The 21296-nt window shown below is 54.8% G+C and overlaps 6 protein-coding genes across 6 annotated transcripts; 4 read left to right on the top strand and 2 right to left on the bottom strand.

Moving 5' to 3' along the window:
* Positions 1-1246: 1246 nt before the first annotated feature.
* UMAG_01092 (uncharacterized protein) lies at positions 1247-2671 on the bottom strand (the record flags this gene model as incomplete). Its single annotated transcript, XM_011388750.1, has 1 exon — positions 1247-2671. One exon carries the CDS (start codon positions 2669-2671, stop codon positions 1247-1249), a length of 1425 nt encoding a protein of 474 aa, XP_011387052.1.
* Positions 2672-3259: 588 nt separating this feature from the next.
* Positions 3260-5599, top strand: UMAG_01091 (rRNA-processing protein SAS10; the record flags this gene model as incomplete). The annotated part of the gene is made up of 1 exon (XM_011388749.1): positions 3260-5599. The coding sequence occupies one exon, from the start codon at positions 3260-3262 to the stop codon at positions 5597-5599; it is 2340 nt and encodes a 779-aa protein (XP_011387051.1).
* A 942-nt stretch (positions 5600-6541) lies between these two features.
* Positions 6542-7798, top strand: UMAG_01090 (putative acetyl-CoA C-acyltransferase; the record flags this gene model as incomplete). Its single annotated transcript, XM_011388748.1, has 1 exon — positions 6542-7798. One exon carries the CDS (start codon positions 6542-6544, stop codon positions 7796-7798), a length of 1257 nt encoding a protein of 418 aa, XP_011387050.1.
* A 196-nt stretch (positions 7799-7994) lies between these two features.
* UMAG_01089 (uncharacterized protein) lies at positions 7995-16028 on the bottom strand (the record flags this gene model as incomplete). The annotated part of the gene is made up of 1 exon (XM_011388747.1): positions 7995-16028. One exon carries the CDS (start codon positions 16026-16028, stop codon positions 7995-7997), a length of 8034 nt encoding a protein of 2677 aa, XP_011387049.1.
* A 706-nt stretch (positions 16029-16734) lies between these two features.
* UMAG_01088 (putative ubiquinone biosynthesis, methyltransferase) lies at positions 16735-17904 on the top strand (the record flags this gene model as incomplete). The annotated part of the gene is made up of 1 exon (XM_011388746.1): positions 16735-17904. One exon carries the CDS (start codon positions 16735-16737, stop codon positions 17902-17904), a length of 1170 nt encoding a protein of 389 aa, XP_011387048.1.
* Positions 17905-18834: 930 nt separating this feature from the next.
* Positions 18835-21255, top strand: UMAG_01087 (putative SCF complex member Cullin 1; the record flags this gene model as incomplete). The annotated part of the gene is made up of 1 exon (XM_011388745.1): positions 18835-21255. One exon carries the CDS (start codon positions 18835-18837, stop codon positions 21253-21255), a length of 2421 nt encoding a protein of 806 aa, XP_011387047.1.
* Between the last annotated feature and the right edge of the window lie 41 nt (positions 21256-21296).

Here is a 21296-nt window from a genome sequence, read left to right as displayed (position 1 = left end):
GGGAGAAAATCAGGTGCTCCAATCAAGGGACCCGACAAGGACGGAGGGGGATAAGCGAAGAGGGCGAGGTGGGATGGAAGGAGGGAGGTGTGGAGTTGGATGGATGCAAGGATGCAAGAGGCGCCCCAAAGCAGTTGATTGGACAGCTCGAGGAAAGCAGCTATCGCAAACGAAAGGGATGAAAATGGGATGAGAGCGAGAGTTGAAAAGCGGAAAAGGACGGCGAGAGACGAGGAGGAAACAGAAAGATGTATGAGGAGATAGAAAATCGCAAGCGACGATTTTGTAGGGGATACCCTTCAGTCGAATCGCTCAAAGAATAGGATGGAAGGAGAAAAGGACGCACGCAAGAGCGACACAAGGATCGAGGGCGATATGGTAAGAGGAGTGTGAACAAATATGAGCGCACGCTGGGCAGAGCTGATGGTAGGGCTCGACGCGTTTTGGCAGGAGAATTCGAATTGGGGGGAAAAGAGGAAATCAACAGAAGGGCAGTAAACGAGGCAGCGAAACGCTCGTCCTTGGGCGACTGTGCGTGTCTCGCGAGGGAACGCGAAAGCTTCTCGCACAGAGGCAAGGCAGAGAGAGAGGCTATGAGAGAAAATGCTGCGAAATTGTCTTCGCCGAGCTGAGCTGCGAACACATCTTCCTTAAGTCTGCAGGGGCGCTAACGTGTCGGGGACCTTTGCGCATTGCTCGTTTCTGAGTCTGGCGAGAATCGCAGCGTGTGTGCAGAGACTTGACGAGTGAGTTGACCTGAATCCGGGCTATTGAGCTTGAGGCAGGATGCAGAGGAAAATCTCGAAATTCCAATTTTCTAGAGGACCAGTTTCGTGAAAAAAATTTGATTTTCGAGTCGGCTCGCTTTCTCCGCTTGCTTGTGGGCGTCTGAGCGGGATCTGACCAGACTCATCTTCGCTTGCCTATCGGAAAGAGCAGAAATCGGGAGCTCAACGCGTCCGATTACCGATCAACGACCCAGGAACGAGCTGAGACAAAGTCGAAATAGAGTAGAAAGCTTTGCAGTAGTTCGAATATGACATTGCAGGGAGTAAGAGGTATGTCGGAGAAAAAACGTAGTCGGGAGGACTGGAAGCTTGTGCATGCTGGGACGAGTGTGCTACGAGATGCGGAAGAGGTGCAGGGGTGGTTGTTATTGTCGGTGGTGTAGTGGTCGTTGTCGTCAGGAGGGTATCGTGCAAAATAGCAAGTCTGATACGGAACAAGGGATACGTTGGCAGAAATTTCATGTTCGCTTCTTCTTGGTAGGAGGTTTGGAACGGCCATTATAGTTGGAGCGGTGGCTGGCTTGTGACTCGGCGAATTTGCGCTTGGCGTACGAAGCAGCTTCAGCGTCGCGGATGAGCTCCTCGACAACAGTGCGTCCCCTCTCCTGACGAGACAAGACCGCCTTGGGTTCAAGCGGCGAGGCGATGATCTTGCCTAGCTGTGCAAATTTAGGCATGGCCTGGTTCTTGGCTGAGGCACGGTAGAATCGTTTGGGGTCGAGTGCGTTTCGCAGTCGAAGCGCCTGCACCTCACGACGAAGCTGCTCGGCAGAGGCGAGTCGCGCATCACCACCCGTGACTTTCGAGTGACCACTGTCAGCTGCCGACTGCTTCCTGAGCGCAGCTAGACGTGATGACGAGGCGCCAAACTCAGGCATGTCGAACCAGCTGGAACCTGTCGAGGTCTGAACAGTGCGAGCATGCTTAGACTTTTTCTTGTCTGTTACGAGCTTTCCTTGGTCGAGAGCCTGAATCTGTTCGTCAAGCTTGTCTTTGAAAGAGCTGGGCTGCTTACCAGATTTTCCTTGCAATTTGGCTATCTGATGCTTGGCTCTGACAACAAGAGGCATCGCCTTGCCGGAGCGCTGGAGGTCTCGAGCATGGTCTGCGCCAGCATTGAATGAAATGAGGTCCTGATTGTCCTCGAACTGACTTTGAGTGGTAGGCGCAGGAGCCCGACTCTTGTAAGCTTGTTGTGATGCTTTGAGAAGCTCGTCCAATGTGGCTACGGAACCATCTTCCTGCTCGTCATCGGATGATGACGCTGAGCTCGAACCGTCCGAATTGGAACTTGAGCTGTCATCCGAATCTGAATCGAAGCTCGAGTCCGAGTAGCCGTCTAACATGTCACTTGCGGAGCTCGTCTTGGCGCCGTTCTCTGCCTTTGAGAGAGGCGTTGCAGCTGATTCTTCGGATATAGATGCAAGACTGGGACTGGCCTTTTCCTGGTCATGGGTAGAGCTTGCACGATCCAATCGAATGACACTCGACCGCGCCACTTCAGCCTCCGAGTCGGGCGCCTCGGAGTCAACGCGTGTCGTGACGGCAGTGGAAGCCTCTTCGATGGCATACAAACGTTCCGGATCGACAGAACGCGAGCGTGAGCGAGTCGAGCGTCTCACCGGGGGCTGAAGCGATGCAGATGTGGCAGCCGCTTTCTTTCTGGGAGAGACCCGAGGGGACTTGGATGGTGAGGCCTTGGCCGGTGACGAGGAATGGGAGGACTGCTGTGATACGGCGGCACTTGTCGATGTACTTGCGCCATCAAAGAAAGGCGAAGCACTCCGTAGACGAGCTCCACGCATGGGCTGTACACGCACCTTGGAAGGACTTTCGTGGTCCTTGCTCGGCGAGCTCTGTCGACCTGTCCTCGTGGTAGGCATGATTGTACGTCACCGGTTTTGATTGTACCCCGCAAAGCAGCACGGCAAGGGAGCGGAGGAGAAGGCGTTGGGATGACTGTGTGAACGAGGAAGGAAGAAAGGAAGGCCAGAAGGGGATCCTGGGATCGAGCCATCATATTGCTGTGGTTTGCACCTTTGACCCACCTGATTGCATCTCGACAGCCTCTCCAGCACAAAAATTTCTGGGCAGCAAGACCCTGACTTGCTCAACATTCGTGATTCTTTTCCAATGGTTTTCGGTTCAGATTCACGAATTCTGGCTGCCCGTAGCTGCATCACGGCCACCAAAAAAAAAACCTCCAGGCCAAGAATCACGAAAATGTATTGAATGTGCAACTCCACTTTGCGAATGACTAATGCTGACACCTTACTATTTTTTTTCTTGCCCTGCAGCTGCTGCAACGCTCTCTACTGAAATCTTGAGCTGCTCTCTCTGCGGCGAAGGAAAAGGGTCCGCCGACACGAAAATATCACAACCGCTAATTGCGAAGTCAAACTCGCCGACCATTTTACGCTTTGCATTGCTTTCTCCATCACCATCTCAACCTTGTTTGGCAACTTTACAGCATGGCCGGACGTCGAGGCGCAAAGGGCCGCCGAAGCAGCGGCGGCGGTGATGCCTCAGGCTCGCTGAGCCGCTCCGCTGGCTACGATGACATTCCCAAGGATGACGAAGATCTTTTTGAGGCTAGCCGCGATCAGATTCTCTTAGACGGTTACGATCGTGCCGCTGGTGCCTCGGACGATGACATGGACGTTGGCCTTAACAATCGCGAAGTCTTGGGCGTTGCTGAGGCCCCCTCTGACGAGGATGAAGAATCCGAGTCACAACACGAGCAAGATCAGGAAGATGCGTACGAAGACGATCAGGCTTACTCGGCTCGACAGGCTCGAAAGGCGAAGAAGGCCGATATTGTGGTATCTTCCGACGATGATGTTGACCTTGATGATGATGAAGAAGAGGACCAGGAGGAGGATGGACGAAAGCTGCACGAAAACGACCGAGGCTGGGGCGTTAACAAGCGAGCCTACTACAACACCAACGACCTCGATGCCATAGACTCGGATTCAGAAATCGACGAGGAGCAGGCACGCGAGCTTGAGCTCAAAGAAGTGAAGCGCTTGCAGAAGAAGAGCCGTAGTGCTATGGATGATTCGGACTTTGGTATCGGCGGCGACGATGCCGACAGCCAACTCGCCAAATCTGCTAAGGACGCTTCGCGGGAACAACGGAGGCGAGAATTCGACGACGATAATAGCAGTATCTTGCCCTCCTCGATCGACAAAGAGTTCAGCACGTCCATTTCCTCGACAAACGGCGTAACCGCAGGACCAGCAGATGAATCTTCTCGTCGGGCCCTTCTGGTCAAGCTACAACAAATGAGCCCTGAGGCTGTGGCGCTTGCGGGCGAATACGCTGATATGCTCGAAGAGTTTGGACGAGTCGACCAATCGCTGAAAAAGACGATGGCAGAGCATCCGAACCACGCTAGTCTGGAAGTGAAACACGTCCACTATCAGACGCTCGCTGTCTACATTACTACCATGACTTTCTACTTCCACCTTCGCGCCTCTCCCGAATTCGCCGCCGAGCCTGCCAAGCTACGAACACACCCGGTGATGCAGCGTATGATGCGACTCAAACAAGGCCTTAGCGTCATGGAGGATCTCGGGCTGACCTTTGATCCACTCCGCATATCTGCAAGCTATGGTGGTCTCTCCCCCAACGAGATGGACGACATGCATATGCTCAGCCAAGGCAGTGAAGATGACGACCTTGGCGATCTAGACGAAAACGAGTTGACAGATCTCATGGCGGATGCCGTCGCAAGCAGCGGCAAAGAGAATGTCACACCCGTCAAAGCCAAGAAGAACGCAAAGAAGCAAAAGCGCAACGCGGACAACGACGATCAAGACCATGTGGAGGCCACTGAGCCCAAGCAGAAGAAAAAGAAGAGCGCCGGCATCGACAAGATGAAAAAGCAGGCAGCTCACGCAAAGAAGGTGGAGTCTGTCGCACCATTGGCAGCTGGTTTGGCCGATCTAGACGATGAGCCGACGCTGCAAGTCAAGCTTAAAAAGAAGGGCAGCGGTGCTAACACCGCTGCCAGAAATCCATTCGCGGTGTCTGCCGACGACGCCAACTTCGAAGACGCGACCTTGGGCGAATTGTCGGGGCTTTCTTCGATTGAATCGGCTGAGCGGGCGGCGAGGAAGCGATCACTGCAGTTCCACGCCTCTGCCATTGAGAGCAAAGCGCTGCAGCGTTCCAAGGCAGCCAAGGAACGCCAATCGGGCGACGCTGACATTCCGTACCGCGACCGTGAACGAAGTAGAGCTGGTGTCGAGGCGACCAAAGCATCCCGAGAGGCCAAGCTGCAACAACAGCTCAATGGCGGTATGGGCAAGGAGACTGCGCTGGATGACGAGGATGGATGGGGAGATGCAGATGAGAAGGACTGGCGCGACGTTATGGGTCAGCCCATGGACGCGTCTGCTAAGCCTCGTCTTGGCAACGATGACGACAACGACGGTGATGACGACGCAGCCGACTATTACGACCTGGTCGCATCCTCGCGCAAACGCGCCCGCGTCGAAGCAAAGGCCGAGTACGACGAAGCACGCAACGCCGAAAGGTTCGCACTCATGGAGGACGACGTGCTGGAAGACGGCGAACACCGTGGCATCACTCGTCAGATCGAAAAGAACAAGGGCCTCACACCGCACCGTCCCAAGACATCGCGCAACCCGCGTGTCAAGAAACGTCTCAAGTACGAGAAGGCAAAGAAGAAGCTCGGCTCTCGCCAAGCTGTTTTCAAAGGTGGTCAGTCCTCTCTCCAGGGAGGATATGGAGGAGAAGCGTCGGGTATCTCGTCGCATTTGGTCAAGTCCAGAAAGCTTGGTTGAGGGCATATATAATAAAATTCAGTCAATTTTGGCGCTCTTTTACGAAGCCCTTTTTGGGAACACTTTTCTTGCCTGGCAATCACGAATCACAAATACAATCACGAATATCGCATTTTGTTCACTGTCCAGACGATGTCCTCAACTAGTTGGTTGGCCTTCCGTTTAAGGTACAACGCCAGAAAAGGGCATTGAGCGTGTTCGACCATGTCTGTTCAGTGAATGGGATGATCATGTCGGAGCATCATTTGTGATTGCTGCACAGCTCACCAATGCGAACAAACGAAGCAAAGGACGAGCATGGTCAGCCGCTGATCGTGAATTTGAAAACAGCGAAATGGAATGTTCACGATTCGCACGAAAGTGCAAAGTAACAAGGCTAGCATTCGGACGGGAAAAGCCGAATCACGGTAAGCCAACCGCGCGACAGGCTGGAATTTCGGTAAAGACGGCTTGAACCAAGAAAAGGAAACTCCAACCAAGCACAGCGTTTCCTCAGAGAAATACCGGTTTCTCTGCACCCATCTTTGCATCTTTCCGGCCGGTCGTGGGGGTGGATCATATCTCGTACGATGATTATTGTGTATGGCTTGAATGAGATGTTTCGCTGTCAATGTCGGGCTTTTTACCGTGGAAGGAGAGCGGTGGTCGAGCAGAACAGATATTTACGAAATGGCGAGAAGGATCTTCTAAGGTTTCAACCGAACCGGTGGGAGCGGCAATTTGCAGGTCCGGAGCTGAGCTGCGCAGCCTGACTCAAAACCCCTGGCTGCTGTCCTCCCTGTTCCCCGCATCTTCGGCTGTCTTCTCCACAACGGCGCAGCCAACAGATATATACCCTTCCACACACTCTTCCTTGCTCGAAGCTCTCTCACCGTTACTCCCACCTCTTTCTGCCGTACCCACTCTGTCCCTTACTCCTCGACACAGCACCATTTATTCACAATGGCTCAGCGAATCACTCAGCTTGCTTCGCATCTCGACCCACGCTCGTGGTCAGGCAAGGGTCTGCACGCTCACATGGTCAAGAACGACTCGGACGTTGTCATTGTCGCCGCCGGACGTACGCCCTTCACCAAAGCCTACAAGGGATCCATGAAGGACTCGAAGTTCGACCTTCTTTGCTACGAGTTCTTCAAATCGCTCATTGCTTCGTCCGCCATCGACCCGGCTCTCATTCAAGACATCGTGGTTGGAAATGTGCACAACGACGAGGCGCCCTACTACGTGCGTGCTGCCGCTCTCGCTGCCGGGATTCCCAACACGACGCCGGCGATTGTGGTCAACCGATTCTGCTCTTCTGGTCTCATGGCGATCCGCACTATCGCCAACGGTATCCAGGCTGGTGAGATCGAGTGTGGTCTGGCGTGTGGTATCGAACACATGTCGACACAGCCCAAGCGACCCACGGTCATCTCAGAGGAACTGAGCAGGGTCAGCCAGGAGGCAGACGACTGTAAGATGCCCATGGGCTGGACCTCGGAGAATGTCGCCAAAGACTTTAACATTTCGCGCGCAAAGATGGACGAGTATGCGGCGCGTTCTCACCTGCGTGCGATTCAGGCGCAGTCGCAGGGCAAATTTGATGCCGAGATCTTCCCCATTTCCGTCCCCACTGTTGGCAAGGACGGTGCGAAACAGACGACAGTAGTGAGCGCGGACGAGGGACCGCGTGCCGGAACGACGGCCGAATCACTCGGCAAAATCAAGTCGGCTTTCCCTCAGTGGGCACCGTCCAACACCACCGGGGGTAACGCTTCGCAGATCACCGACGGCGCTGCTGGCGTCATCCTCATGCGTCGTTCGCTCGCCAACAAGCTCGGCCTGAAAGTGCTCGGAAAGTACGTCTCGTGTGCTGTTACTGGTCTCGAACCACGAATCATGGGAATCGGTCCCAGCTCGGCCATCCCAGCTCTCCTCGCACAGACCGGCGTAAAGCAAGACGAGGTCGATCTGTTCGAGATCAACGAAGCCTTCGCCAGCATGTACGTCTACTGTGTCGAAAAGCTGGGCCTCGACCCCGAAAAGGTCAACGTCAACGGCGGTGCCTGCGCTCTTGGTCACCCTCTCGGTGCTACAGGCGCCAGGTTGGTCGTTACCGCATTGAAGGAGTTGGAGAGGAGACAGCAGAAGGTCGCCGTCGTCTCCATGTGTATTGGACTCGGCATGGGCGCTGCTGGTCTGATTCTCAGGGAGGACTGATGATGCCACGGTGATTCCTAGGTTTACAATAGCATGACTTACCAAAAACATGTTCTTCGGATCTCGAAATGCATGGACACGTGTGTGACGTACTGCAGTCATCGCCGAATGAGCGTGTGAAAGACATGTATTGGGTCTGGGGCGATCAGCGATTGACAAGTAAGGTGTGGACGCGATTGGAGAAAGGATGATGAGATCAGTCCGATTTGTCCACGTTCCTTGCAACTGGATCCTCCTCCTCTTCAGGCTCTTCTTCGACTGCTGAGAGTCCTTCCTCTTCGTCCTCGTCGGGCTCAAAGCTTTCATCTGCCTCATCTCTTGCTCCGTCCTCTGCCTCTCTGGTGGCAACATCATGATGCTCTGCGTCCTGCGCATCAGCCTTGTCGACGTGAACGGCCGACTCCTCGAGCGAGTCACCACCAGCCTCCTCGTCGTGCCCAACACCACTATCGACGTCGTCATCATCAACGTCAACCCCGACTTCTTCATCTTCGTAGTCTTCTTCGTCCGTGTAATCGTCTTCATCTTCGTAGTCTTCATCCTCGTCTTCTTCCTCCCCATCGTCGTCTGCATCATCATCATCATCTTCTTCTTCTTCAACTTCCTCCTCCTCCTCCTCTCCTCCATCATCATCAGACGCAACCTGCTCCGGCTTCCCACTCAACCTCGACAACAATGAACCACCGCTCTTGTCTCCATCTTCACCGTTCGACCTTGCTGCGCTTGCAAAAGGACTCGTCTTGTTGCTCGATGCAAAAGCGCCAAAACCTGCTCCGGCTCCAAAGGCTGATTTGACCTTGTCGTTCGTGCTGTTTGTAGATGGTGATGCGCCAAAGCTGGAAGTGGTGCCAAAGGCTGATGGACTACCAAAAATGGATGCGGCAGAGGGCGAGGATGTCATGCCGAAACTCGAGGTTGTGCCGAAGGCGGATGTGCTGCCAAATGCAGGCTTAGCGGATGGCGTGGCGGTCTGCGGTGCAAAGCTGAACGCATTGACCGTATTGCTAGAGCTGTCTGTGGATTTGGGCGATGACAAGGCACCAAAGCCAAACGCAGGACTCGACTTGAATGCGCTGAATGCCGAAGCCGCTGATGCAGACGGATTCAGTTTGCTGGGTGCGAACTTGAATGCTGACGTTGTGGTCGTAGTCGAGGTCGCACTTGTGCTGTCCGCCGTGGACTTGTCGTCAACGGCTGCAGTGCAAGACTTAGCCTTGGGCGGGTAGCTAACATCAGCATCCATTGGTGGCGCTGCAGCACCATTTGAAGCCGAAAACGTTGCAGACTTTGCATCATCCTTCTTGTCGTTCACTGCTTGTCCGTCTTTCTGGTTTTCCTCCGCGCCATCAGAAGCTGCGCCGAAGCTGAAGGTGGTTACAGGCCTAGCAGCAGGCGTGGACGCGGCTGTGTGCGACTCGGATACCGATTCCACCAAGGGCTCCTTGTTTCGTGGCTCGGACGGCTTGCAGAAACTGAATGTGGAAGGGTCGGGCAGCGTTTCATCTTTGGTGTATTTGGCGTCTGTCTTCTCAGATTCTGCTTCCTCTTCCTCTTCCTCTTCCTCATTCTTGTCTTTTGTTGGCTTCTCTGACTTCTCTGCGGTGTCTGCCTTAGCACTGTTACCCCCCTTCTCATCTTTGCCTTCGTCTTCCACCGCCTTCTCTTCTGCTGCCGGCTTATCTGACACAGCAGGAGCGAAGCTAAAGCCAACATGTTTCTCAGAAGCTTGAGCTGACGCGCCTCCTTCTGTCTCGTCCGCCCTTTTACTCCAATCTCCAAAGCTGAACCCACCAGCGGCCGGCTTTGCAGGCTCGGACTTCTTGCCCGCGTCACTAAAGCTGAAGTGGGCAAATGAGGTTTGCTTCGGCTGACCTGACGAGGGCGGAACGGCGGCGCATTCAGCGTTCTTCTTGCCGAGATCGCCAAGACTGAACCCACTCGCGGCAGGCTGCCAAGATGGAGTGGCTGAAGAAGGCGGAGCAGCGACCGTCTTGTTCGAGTCTCCGGCTGCTGCAGGTGATTCGTGCTTCTTTTCCAGATCAGCAATCTTGAACGTCGAGTTTTCGCTCGCTGAAGAGGAACCAGCGGCCGTTCCGATTTTCTTTCCGAGATCGCCAAAGTTGAAGGTAGAAATGCCGCCTGCAGCCGTAAGAGGAGCACCGGCCTTGGGCGCAGCCTTGTCGGCACCCACACCGAATCCGCTGAAGCCCTTGAAGGAGGGAGCATCCGCTGTCGAGCCATCCTTAGCTTTCGGTGGTGGAGGCAAAGCAAAGAAATCCGAGGTAGCCTTGACCGAAGCCCCCGCGCCCGCATCCGATCGCTCTCCTCCACTCGAAGAAGGTGGAAGCTGCACGGCTGTACCCCTGAACTTTGACTTGCTCGTGTGAGAGCTGCGAATGCTGCTCGTGCTTGAACTAGTCGCACGCGCTCCCGGCTGGAACGGCGTATTGTCTTTCGCGGGTAGATCAAACATGCCCGCGGGTACAGAGCTGAGCTTGCCAAAGTTGAGCGTGGGCAGTGTCGCTTTGCCGAAAGCTGAAGTGCTGGCAGCGGCGCCTCGTGTGGATGTGGACGGAGACTTGGCCGGTGGAGCGGCAGACGCTGGGGGGGTGGCTGTGGATCCGAAGCCAGCAAACGGAGTGGAGGTGGACTTGGATGAGGCTGGAGCAGGCGAGCTGAAGCCACTGAAGCTCGAGGATGCAACGATCTTTTGACTTGAAGCTGCTGGGACTGCCGCCGTAGGCGAATCCATTTTCTGCGCCAACGGCTTGCCAAAGCCACCGAAGGTTGCTGTAGCAGGCTTGGGTGCGGAGACAGAAGGCTGACTGAATCCTCCAAAGCTCAATGGCTGAGAAGGAGGGGCAGCCTTTGGAGCTGAAATCGAAGGTGCAGCAGCTGCTGTGGTGGCAGGAGGAGCTACGGGCGATGACCCGAACCCTGCAAAAGCTTTGGCCGGAGCCTTTGCATGGGCCGCGGCGGGTGAGTCGAATCCGCCGAACATGAGCGGCGTCATTGGTTCGCTTTGCTTTTGAGGAGGAACAGTAGCACTTGCAGATGACGAAGGGTCCGGAGCACTGCGGGATCCAAACATGGACGGGTCGGCTTTTGATTCAACACAAGCTGCCGCGGAAACAGGAGAAGTTGACGACGCTGTACGAGGAGGTTCAGACAGCTTTGGCACAGGGACGCTCTTGGTAACGGAAGCAATTTGGTCCGTTTCCACCGCTTTGGTGGCACCGTTCGCTGCGCCATCAGGCACTGGCGAAGCTGTTATGACAGAGGCGCTGCGAACTGCAGGAGGAGCACGCTTGCCAAGATGCACCGGTCCCTTCGCAAATGCGATCTGAAGATCTGAGTGCTGCATTGGCTTGGCCATCTTCTTATTCGCTTGTTGAGAACCAGGCACGGCTCTCGTGTTGAGGATCGGCTTCTCGCGTGCATTGACGAAGACAGCGACGCTTTCGCTCTTGACACGCTCAGCGCGTGTGATTTCGTCGGCGGATCTGAGCGTGGCGGCGGCAGGCAACGCGTGCATCAGATTGCCCACATTGTTCAGAGGTTCACCATCATCGATGCCGCTCATAACCGACGCGGAACGCGAAAAAGCGAGTTCGGCTTCGCGAGACGTGTGATCCTGAGCCGGCCGCATGAGGTCCATTTCAAGTGCGAGGTTGTCGAGGTCCAATGTTACCGCCGTAGTACGAGCGGTAATGTTGCGGCAGGCTCTCGCGACCGAGTCAAGAGTAGGTGCCTTGAGCGCTGTATGGCCTGCTTTTGCATGCTGAAGTTTGTCCTTGAGCGCTGTCAGGTATTCGTCGAGCTCGACTATGCGGTCGCGAACGACTTGGCTCGCTTTGCGCAGCTTGTTCTGGTTCTCCACGTGCTCCGGACCCAGTTGTCTGATGCGGATAATTTTGGCAAATTCGGGATCACTGCGAGCGCGGATGAAACGCGTGACCTCTTCTCTCTTGGCCTCTGTCTTGAGCTGAAGACTTTGCAGCTCGGCAACTTTGCGCTTGTGCGAAGCGGCGTCATTTTCGATCTGCTGAGTCAAGGGTCGGAGCGACCTTGCAAGCGACAGCATCTTTGGTAGGTCGCCAAAAGACCACTTGGAAGGATCGGCGAAGTCATCGACAAACTGAGGACGAGCAGTAGCTTCTCGAAGATCGGCGAGGAAGCTGGCGCATTGGTCGACGTTGGAGCGGAGAACGTCGAGTTCCTGTGTGAGAACGAGGTAGGACTTCAAGAATTCTCCTTGAATTCCGCTCTCGCTGACTTTGGCAGGACCTTCATTGTTGGATGAAGACAACTGAGGCGTTCGTCCAGCGACCAGGGGGCTTTCCAAGCGCTCTTGAACACTTTTGCGGGCAGGGGCGGGGGCAGGTGTGGTTGTGGGTAGCGGCGCTGTCTTTGCAGGCGAGGATCCGAAACCCCCAAGTGACGGGGTCGAAGCTGTGGCAGGCGTCGCCTTGGCTGAGTCCGATGACTTAGTGGGCTGATTCTGTGACGACAATCCAGGGAAGACCAAGGGCGGTTTGGCACCAAATGTTGATGTGCCGAAAGAAGGCTTGTTCGAATCCCGTTGAAACGAGAGCAAGTTGCTGGCGCTGGCAGCAGGTGCAGGCTTATGTTGAGAAGAGCTCTCGGATGCCTCATCGGTGTTGTTGAAAGGTGCGGCGGCGAGAGGCGAGCTACTTCGAGGCGTACTTGAGCTGAAACCGAGGAAAGACCCACTGCTCGGAAAGAGGATTGCCGGCGTGGTCTTATCAGACGTAGCAGCAGGAGAGGAGCTCGCAGATGCAGTAGTGCTAAGAGCATTGGGTGATGCTGTCGACCGAGCTGCGGAGCTAGCAGGTGGCAGAGACTTATTTGAGGGTGAAAAAGAGAAAGAAAGGGCGTCTTTGCTGTGGGGTGCACTTATGGCTGGAGCAGAGCTAAAGCTGCCAAAGTCACCGAACTTGGAGGGTTTCTCCGTCAATGATGCGGTAGCCGTGGTAGCATTGTTGCCAAATGAGTATGACGAGCTCGGATTTGTTTCAGCCTTTTGAGTTGCCTTTCCTTCCTCAGCACTGCTTTTGGTCTGCATAGTTGCACCGAAGTTGGAAGGCGATGATGGCGAAGCGCTGCTTGAGGTGTTGACGCCAGATGCAAAGGAGAAGGGAGTAGGAGATGCCGACTTTGCTTCGGTCTCTTTGGCTGGAGGCGTTACCTGGTTGTTGCCCGAGCCGGATTGGGTTTGCAAGGGCGAGGAAGCAGGCTTTGTCGTAGCATTCGCGGGCTCGACCGGCACACGTTCTGCACCGACAGGCTCGATTGATGCAGACGGCTTTTTCCCGTCGCTTTCTGGCTTTGACGCAGCGTCAGTTTTGCTAGCTGTAGAGGTGTTCGAAGTAGAGGACGAGCTTGGTGTTAGCGCAGGCGGGTTCGGCTTGGCGTTGCCAAAGGAGAACGGCTGGCTGCCAAAAGACGCTCCTGCGTTGAGACCGGGCTTGAAAGAGCTGAATGGCGATGTGGAAGCATTTGTCGACGTTGCTTTAACATCATCCACAACCTTGACGGTGGCAGAAGGATCGAATGAAAACAAAGTCGAGCCAGCATCGCTCTTTGGCGTCTGGACAGCTGGCTTGAGGCTAGAATCCGTGCTCGCGGGTCCGTAAACCTCCTGATCCGACTCTGCACCTGGTTTCGACGGTGGTCGCGACAGCACGGCTGAGTCGTTGCTGCTATCAAGCATGCCACCGAGGCCTCCAAACGAGAAGCTGTTGGTACCAGCTTTGCCGTTTGCAATTGACACTTGTTCGCTGTTTTTGGCGCCTTTGTCCTTGTCTTCTGCAGCTTTGTTGGCAGCAAAAGCAGAAAAGGACCCTTGACCGAATGTCGAAGCTGAAGAGCCGAAGGCGGATGCAGGGGAGGGGGCAGACTTCTGGGCATTTGAGCCAAAGAGACCAGCTGGCGGATCGGTGCTTTTGGTTTCCAGTTTGCCACCATTTCCAAAGACAGATGTGGAAGACGGGCTCGCAGAGGATTCAAACCCGTTGCCGGATTTGGTGGCAAAGCCTCCGAAGGCGGAGCCAGAGTTCGTCGAAGAGGAAGCGTCTGTCTTTGAGTCGAACGATGAAAATGATACCGGTGCAGAGCCAAATGCGGATTTGGCACCAAAGGCAGAGGTAGAGCCAAAAGCAGAGGTGGAGCCAAAGCCGGACGACGAACCGAAAGCAGGTGCTGAAGTCTGTCCGAATGCTGAAGACTGGCCGAAAGCGGGTCCTGTCGCTGCTTGTCCGAACGCAGGAGAACCAAACGCGGAAGGTGCGGCAGTACTGGTTGAGACGGGAGCGGGGGATGAGGAGCCAATCGCAGAGCCAGCCGGCTTTGCACCAAAGGCGCTGGCACCAAATGCAGACGCTGGGGCTTTGGCAGTCGTGGCGGACGTGTCATTCTTCGGCGCATCAACGGAAGTGGTGTTCGACTTGGCGCCGTCCTTATTGGCAGTGGGAGCAGATACGAAGCCAAAGCCAGTCGAACCAAAGGCGGATGTGGGCTTACCATTGTTGGCCGCGCTGCTGAATGCGCCAAAGCCAAAGCCACTCGAAGGCTTGGAAGCAGCGCCACCAAAGGCCGGCGACGGAGAAGTGGTGGCTGAAGTGGATCCGAATGCTGAAGACTGACCAAAAGCCGGCGTCGCCGAAGATGCAAAGGCAGACTTGGAACCGAAGGCGGACGATTGACCGAACACAGAAGGCTGACCAAAGGCGGAGGCCGAGCCGAATGGCGATGAAGCAGGTGATGACTGAGCTGGTGTTGATGATGCTTGCGCGGGTGCTTGTATTGAGGCTGCAGCTGTGCTAGAAGCGGATGCCACTGCCGAGGGTGCTGGTGTAGTGGATGGCGTCACCATACCTGGAAATGGTTGTTGTGTGTTGATGACATTGTAGGCGAGCAAAACACCGTCCGAGGTGTAGACATAGAGAATGGGAACGGCAGACATCTTTGTTTTGCCATCACCCCGAGCCACGGCATTCGGATCATCGACCTCGTCTGTTGACGTGAGGTCAAAATCGATAGCGACAGGGGCAGTGTCGGAGGTTTCGTCGACCGAAGAGAAGGGGAGGATGGGTTTGGAGGTCTCTTCGAGCTCGATAGTGGACCAAGCAGCAGCGCCTGTATCGCTGGAAGAGCAAGAGATGAGACCGACGTCTGTACTTGGTCCACTGGCAACAAACACCAAATGCTTGGAGGGGTCCCAGTTCCTCAGCCAAGCAGCAAAGCGGGTGCCGGGTCGAGAGGTGTCACCATAGGGCGGAGCGGGATCGATGGGCATCTTGGCCAGTGTGATCTGCGCAGCTTTAGCATCTCGGAGGATGGTATAAACTTCGTAGGAATGCTCAGGGTCATCGTCGGTTGAACCCGAGGAGGGAAGGTTGTAGGTTGCGATAAAGACGTGATTTTCGAGCCAGCGGAGGTCGGTAACATAATAGGATGCTTGGAGAGATTCTGGCTTGGCTATGCGATCCTTTGGTTCACCTTCTGGGGTGACTTGAACGATTTCACCTGATTCGAGTCCCACAGCCACCTGCTTTCCTTTGACAGACCAGCATATAGCGGTAGCACGAGAACCTGTGGCGTCGAGCTGAGCACCAAAAGAGCCCGTGTTGAGGTTCAGCATGATGGGTGTACCTGAGTCAATACCTGGCGTGCCAGCGTGACGGTAGAGTGCGACGGCAAGTTCGGGGCGATCAGAGGGGTTGGGAGCCAGATCAATGAGAGGGAGGCCAGGAGAAGGAGGCTGAAGAACAAAGAGCGGATCGAGCTTAGTTCCATCAGCAAGGCCAGAGGTGGACCATGCTGCGATGACACCGTTTTGGAATCCAACGAGCACGGCAGAGTGATTGTTGGCGGAAGTGATGAAAGTAGGCAGCGATGCAATGGAGATTGCCTCGGCGGTCTCTATTGAGCGCAAGGGTTGATCCAACGTTGGCGTAGAGTTGCGTGCTGCCGAGGTAAAGAAGGATCTGAGGTCGGTGAGTCGAAGCACAGAGAAGCCTGAGTTGGTGGCAGCAAAAGCGAGACCAGTAGCATTAGATATGGACAGCAAATTGGTATGCAGTCTGCTCTCTGCGACCTTGAGCGGCTCTGAAAGACGCACTGTGACATCCTTGGCAACCTGACGCAATAGTAAATGTTTGGCTTCGGTTTCGGATGCCTCGGCCTCCGTGTACAAGAATGCCGGCATGTTTGGTTCCGTCGAGCGTTGATGGATGCTTTGGTGTAAGAAGTGACGATGGTGACTGCCTCGGATTGAGATTAAGGATGGTTGGATGGGAGCCGCCAGAGGACGAGCTGTGTGTGTCAGCAGCTGTCAATGACAGCAACGCGGAGAAGGACTGTGTAAGGAATCGAGCGCTCCGTGCCGTGCTTGACAATGTCTTTGATCGGTTCGGAATGAGAATGGGACGGTGCAAGGATCACTTAAGCAGGCCAACTGTGTCGAAGATGCCGCAAGGTAACAAGTTACGAGTTGAAGTTCCCCGTTAACCATTCCTTTGTGCTTTGGAAGATCCGACACTCAGCCTTTGTGATCACGAAGCACAAAGTCACGAGTGCACACAGTCAACTTTTACGCACCCTGGTTTCGGTTCAGATGGGCGAATCGGCAAAACGCAAATCGCGAATCGGGAGATGGAATGCTAAGGGAGGAAATTGTAAGTTAAGTCACGAGTATTTCACGTTTCTCACCATTCAACACCGTGACTGTTGGCTGCGCTTTTTCGCCAAACGAGAAGATTGCCAAAGCGCCAGACACGAGACACAGCTCCGCCTTCCAGATTCGTAGGCAGATGCCAACATTCATGATTGTGACCAGCGGCATCGTCTGGTTCCAGCCTTACACCAACTGGTCTTTGTAGTGCTCGCTGTTTCCCGCTTCACAGATCGTCGAAATGGTCGCTCAAAGATACACACTTTCCGCGCTTAGGTCGACACTGTCGGCTGCCTCCAGCGCCCCCCGTCAGTCAGTTGCTACATCCTCGCGCACGTTTGCTTCCACCCCCTACAACAGATCCGATCGACCACCCACGGGCTCTTTCTCGCCACACCAGAACGATGCTTCCTCTGCCTCCACCTCGTCCACCAACGCGTTCTCCTCTTCAAGGCCTGCTGCAACCTTTGGAATGGATGGATCAGCATCGGACCACAAGCAGACGCATTTCGGTTTCAAGACGGTGGCCGAAGAGGAAAAGGAGTCGATGGTAGCCTCGGTCTTCTCCTCGGTAGCGTCCAAGTACGACGTAATGAACGATGCCATGTCATTGGGTATCCATCGACTGTGGAAGGATCACTTTGTGTCCAAGCTCGACCCACGTGGCGGCATCAAGGTTCTCGATGTAGCCGGAGGCACCGGCGATATCGCTCTGCGCATTCTCGATCACGCCAGGACCAAGCACTTTGACCGCGAGACGCACGTAACAGTCCTAGACATCAACCCGAGCATGCTCAAAGAGGGCCAAAAGCGGTTCAAGCAGACCATGTACTGGGGCGGCCCACAAGTCAGCTTCCAGCTGGGCAACGCTGAACAGCTCGATTCTAGCATGTCAGTGCCTGCCGAACCCGTGCGAGGTCCCAACAGCAAACATCCCTATCTTCCTCCACTGGAGAGCAAGCCCATTCCGGATGAGTCGATCGATCTGTACACCATCGCATTCGGTATCCGCAACTGCACCCACATCGACGAGGTTCTTCGACAAGCCTACCGTGTCCTCAAGCCGGGAGGGGTCTTCAGCTGTCTCGAGTTCGGTAAAGTGAACATTCCCTTCCTGGCAGAGGCGTACAAGCAGTACAGCTTTAACGTGCTTCCTCCGCTGGGCCAGATGCTGGCGGGCGACCGTGCTTCGTACCAATACCTAGTTGAGTCGATTGAGCGCTTCCCGACGCAGCCTCAGTTTGCAAGGATGATGAAGGATGCCGGCTTCCACCTGCCTGGTTCGCCAACAGCAACAAATCTCGGCTTCCCTGCAGAGTCTGGAAGTGCGGCAGGAAGCGAAGATGTCGCCGGTGCCTGGGAGGATCTCACCTTTGGTGTTGCGACCATCTGGACTGGAATCAAACTCTGAGGAACGTGCTCCTCAGCCACAGCCTGCCCGACCACACTTTGTACTAAATCTACTCGCTTGTCATCACTAGCCTGATGTTTGTACATTGTTCGTGCGTTGTGTAATCTTGACACCACTTTTTGCAACCGTGAATAGCTTGTTCCATTCCTTTGCTTATCACGTATATATCTGAACCACTAATCACAAATTACGAATCGTGAAGTGCACCATCGTGAATCGTGAATGGTTGTGGGTTGGGCCAAGGCCACCAGCCACAAGCTCGTTGTGGAAGTGTTAGACCGGCAGGTTGAAGCTGGTTGAACGAGGCACCACGCACGACGCATGCTGCCAGATCTCAAAAAACGGTGGATGTGGAGGCAGGCTCGTCATGATTCACGATTCCAATTCTCACCCGATCACGGCTTTAAGACAGCTCAGGCGACAGCGGCACTTGCGAAAACGGCACCAAAGAGCCAAAGTGCGCGGCAGCACAGCGCAGTCAACTTTGATCGTCACGTCGTATCTTGGTACCGCCTGCTGCAATCACAATCGTGAATCGTGAATCACGAGCACTACGCGTTCAGGCCAAGCTCATTCACAATCACGAATTATTGCACTAGTCCCGAGTCACGAGTGTCACTCGTAACTATGCTCATTCCTTCCGCGACGTCACAACTCTTCGTCATTTGACTCAGCCCTTTTTGCATTGTCGTCGATCCCTAGTCGACCTTACCGCCATATCCGCTAGCATCCTCGTGCGAGTCCAGGGAGGGCAGCTGATTTGCGACCCGAGCTTCGCCGCCCAAGGTTCACCAACGTTCCTCGTCAGGAAGCCGCCTTAACTCGGACCACAGTGTAAATTTGGTGCGATCAAGTCTGCCCTTCTGCCACCAAATCGCCCGGTGTGCAATTCCGTCCTTGGTGGAAGAGCAACGATCACCGCTTGTCAGGATGTCAGGGTCGGGATTCACTTCCTCAGGGCCCTCCGCCACAGCAGCTGGAGGTAGCCGTCTACCTGCTGTGCACGATGCAAACGCCACATGGGCTTTCCTTGAGCCAGGCATTGATCTCATGATGACCCGTCTGAAGGAAGGCATGACGTATCCACGCTACATGGAGCTCTACACTGTCGCCTACAACCATTTCACCTCATCTTCGCTCGCTTCCTCGTCGACGGCGCTCGGCCGTTCCTCCGGACCTTTTGGCTCAAAAGGTGGCACCGCCCTCGTCGGCGCTGAACTTTACAACCACTTGACTGTCTACTTCCGCACACATCTTGAACAGGTGCGCACCGACTCTGACGGCCTCTCGGAAGAGGCACTGCTCCGCTACTATGCTACCGAGTGGGACCGCTACACGACCGGCGCCAACTTTGTTCACCGCCTGTTTGCATACCTCAATCGCTACTGGGTCAAGCGCGAGAAGGACGAGGGCCATAAGTACGTCTACACAGTCTACATCTTGGCGCTCGTGCAGTGGAAAGAGCACATGTTCCGCTACATTCAGCAGAAGGGCCGCCTGGTGCAGGCTCTGCTCAAGCAAATCGAAAAGCAGCGAAATGGTGAAATCATCGAAGCTTCGCTCGTCAAGAAGGTCGTGGACTCACTTGTTTCGCTCGGCCTCGACGAGTCGGATACCAACCGTCAGAACCTGGATGTGTACCGCCAAGAATTCGAAAAGCCTTTCATCGAGGCTACCGAGATTTACTATATCACCGAATCCGATGCCTTTGTATCTCAAAATGCGGCTACGGATTACATGAAGAAGGCCGAGACCCGACTCAAGGAGGAAGAGGACCGTGTCGAGCTTTATCTGCATGCCTCTACGCGTACCAAACTCGTGCCCACTTGCGACAACGTGCTGGTACGCCGTCACTCGGCGATGCTCTGGGACGAGTTTCAAGAGCTGCTCGACTCGGACCAGGCGGACGATCTGTACCGCATCTACACACTCCTCTCGCGCATCCCTGAAGGCCTCGAGCCGCTGCGACGGAAATTCGAAGAACACGTCAAGCGTGTCGGACATTCTGCCGTCGAAAAAGTGATGGGTGGTGGCGATGTTGGTAGCGCTGATACTGGTGCTGCTACTAACGGCGCTGCAGGTTCTTCGGCTGCTACAGCTGCGGCTCCTGCAGCGAGTGATTCTCTGGACCCAGGCGCGTACGTGTCTGCACTGCTTAAAACGCACCAGAGCAACCTCAACACGGTCAACGTCGCGTTCCGTGGCGAAGCAGGATTCCTGGCCGCACTCGACAAAGCTTGTCGCGACTTTGCTAACCGCAACAAGGCGACTGGCGCTTCGACTTCGAAATCGCCTGAGCTGCTCGCCAAGCACGCGGATGCACTGCTGAAAAAGTCCAACAAGGCTACGGCCGAGAACTCGCTCGAGGAGGCTCTGGCAGATGTGATGGTGGTGTTCAAGTACATTGAGGACAAGGACGTCTTCCAGAAGTTCTACTCCAAGATGCTTGCCAAGCGTCTGGTCAATTTCGCGTCTGCATCAGACGACGCTGAAGCGAGTATGATTTCGAGACTCAAGGAGGTGTGTGGAGTGGAGTACACGAAAAAACTTCAAACAATGTTTACGGACATGGGTCTGAGCAAGGAGCTTAACGATCACTTCAAGGACACGATGGCGAATCATTATGATAAGACGGAGCTAGATGTGGACTTTTATTCGTTGGTTCTCGGGAGGAGTTCGTGGCCGTTGCAGGCGCCTACGACGGAGTTTTCGATTCCGACCGAGTTGCTGCCCACGTACGAGCGCTTCCAGCGCTACTATTCGGTGAAACATCAGGGTCGAAAGTTGATCTGGCTTTGGCAACTCAGTAAGAACGAGGTCAAGACAAATTACCTTTCGCAGAAGTTGCAGTTTCAGACGTCCACTTTTCAGACAGCCGTGTTGCTGCAGTTTAACACGAACGACTCATTGACCAAGACGCAATTGCAGCAAGCGACTGGCTTGAACGATGCCACAATTAAGCCGGTGCTGGGCATGTTGTCGAAAGCCAAAGTGTTGGTGACTTCATCGTCGGACCCGGAGGCGTACGAGTTGAACGCCAACTTCAAGTCGAAGAAGTTGCGCGTAAATCTCAACTTGCCCGTAAAGGCCGAGCAGAAGGCAGAATCAAATGATGTGCTCAAGACGATCGATGAGGATCGAAGGTTGTTGCTGCAGGCAACCATTGTCAGGGTCATGAAGAGCAGGAAGCAGTTGAAGCACCAGGCGCTTATCCAGGAAACTGTCGCACAGGTCAGTGGTAGATTCAACCCGAGGGTCTCTGATATCAAAAAGGCTATCGATCAATTGATCGATAAAGAGTACCTCGAGAGACTCGAAGGTAGCAAGGATACCTATTCCTACTTGGCGTAACTACTTCGATTCAACTGCCATGCTTCTCCCGTCTGCACTGG

Source organism: Mycosarcoma maydis, chromosome 2, assembly GCF_000328475.2.
Source record: "Mycosarcoma maydis chromosome 2, whole genome shotgun sequence".
NCBI classification, from domain to species: domain Eukaryota; kingdom Fungi; phylum Basidiomycota; class Ustilaginomycetes; order Ustilaginales; genus Mycosarcoma; species Mycosarcoma maydis.
The sequence above is the reverse complement of the archived record's forward strand: the minus strand, read 5'-3'. Positions and strand labels throughout refer to the sequence as shown.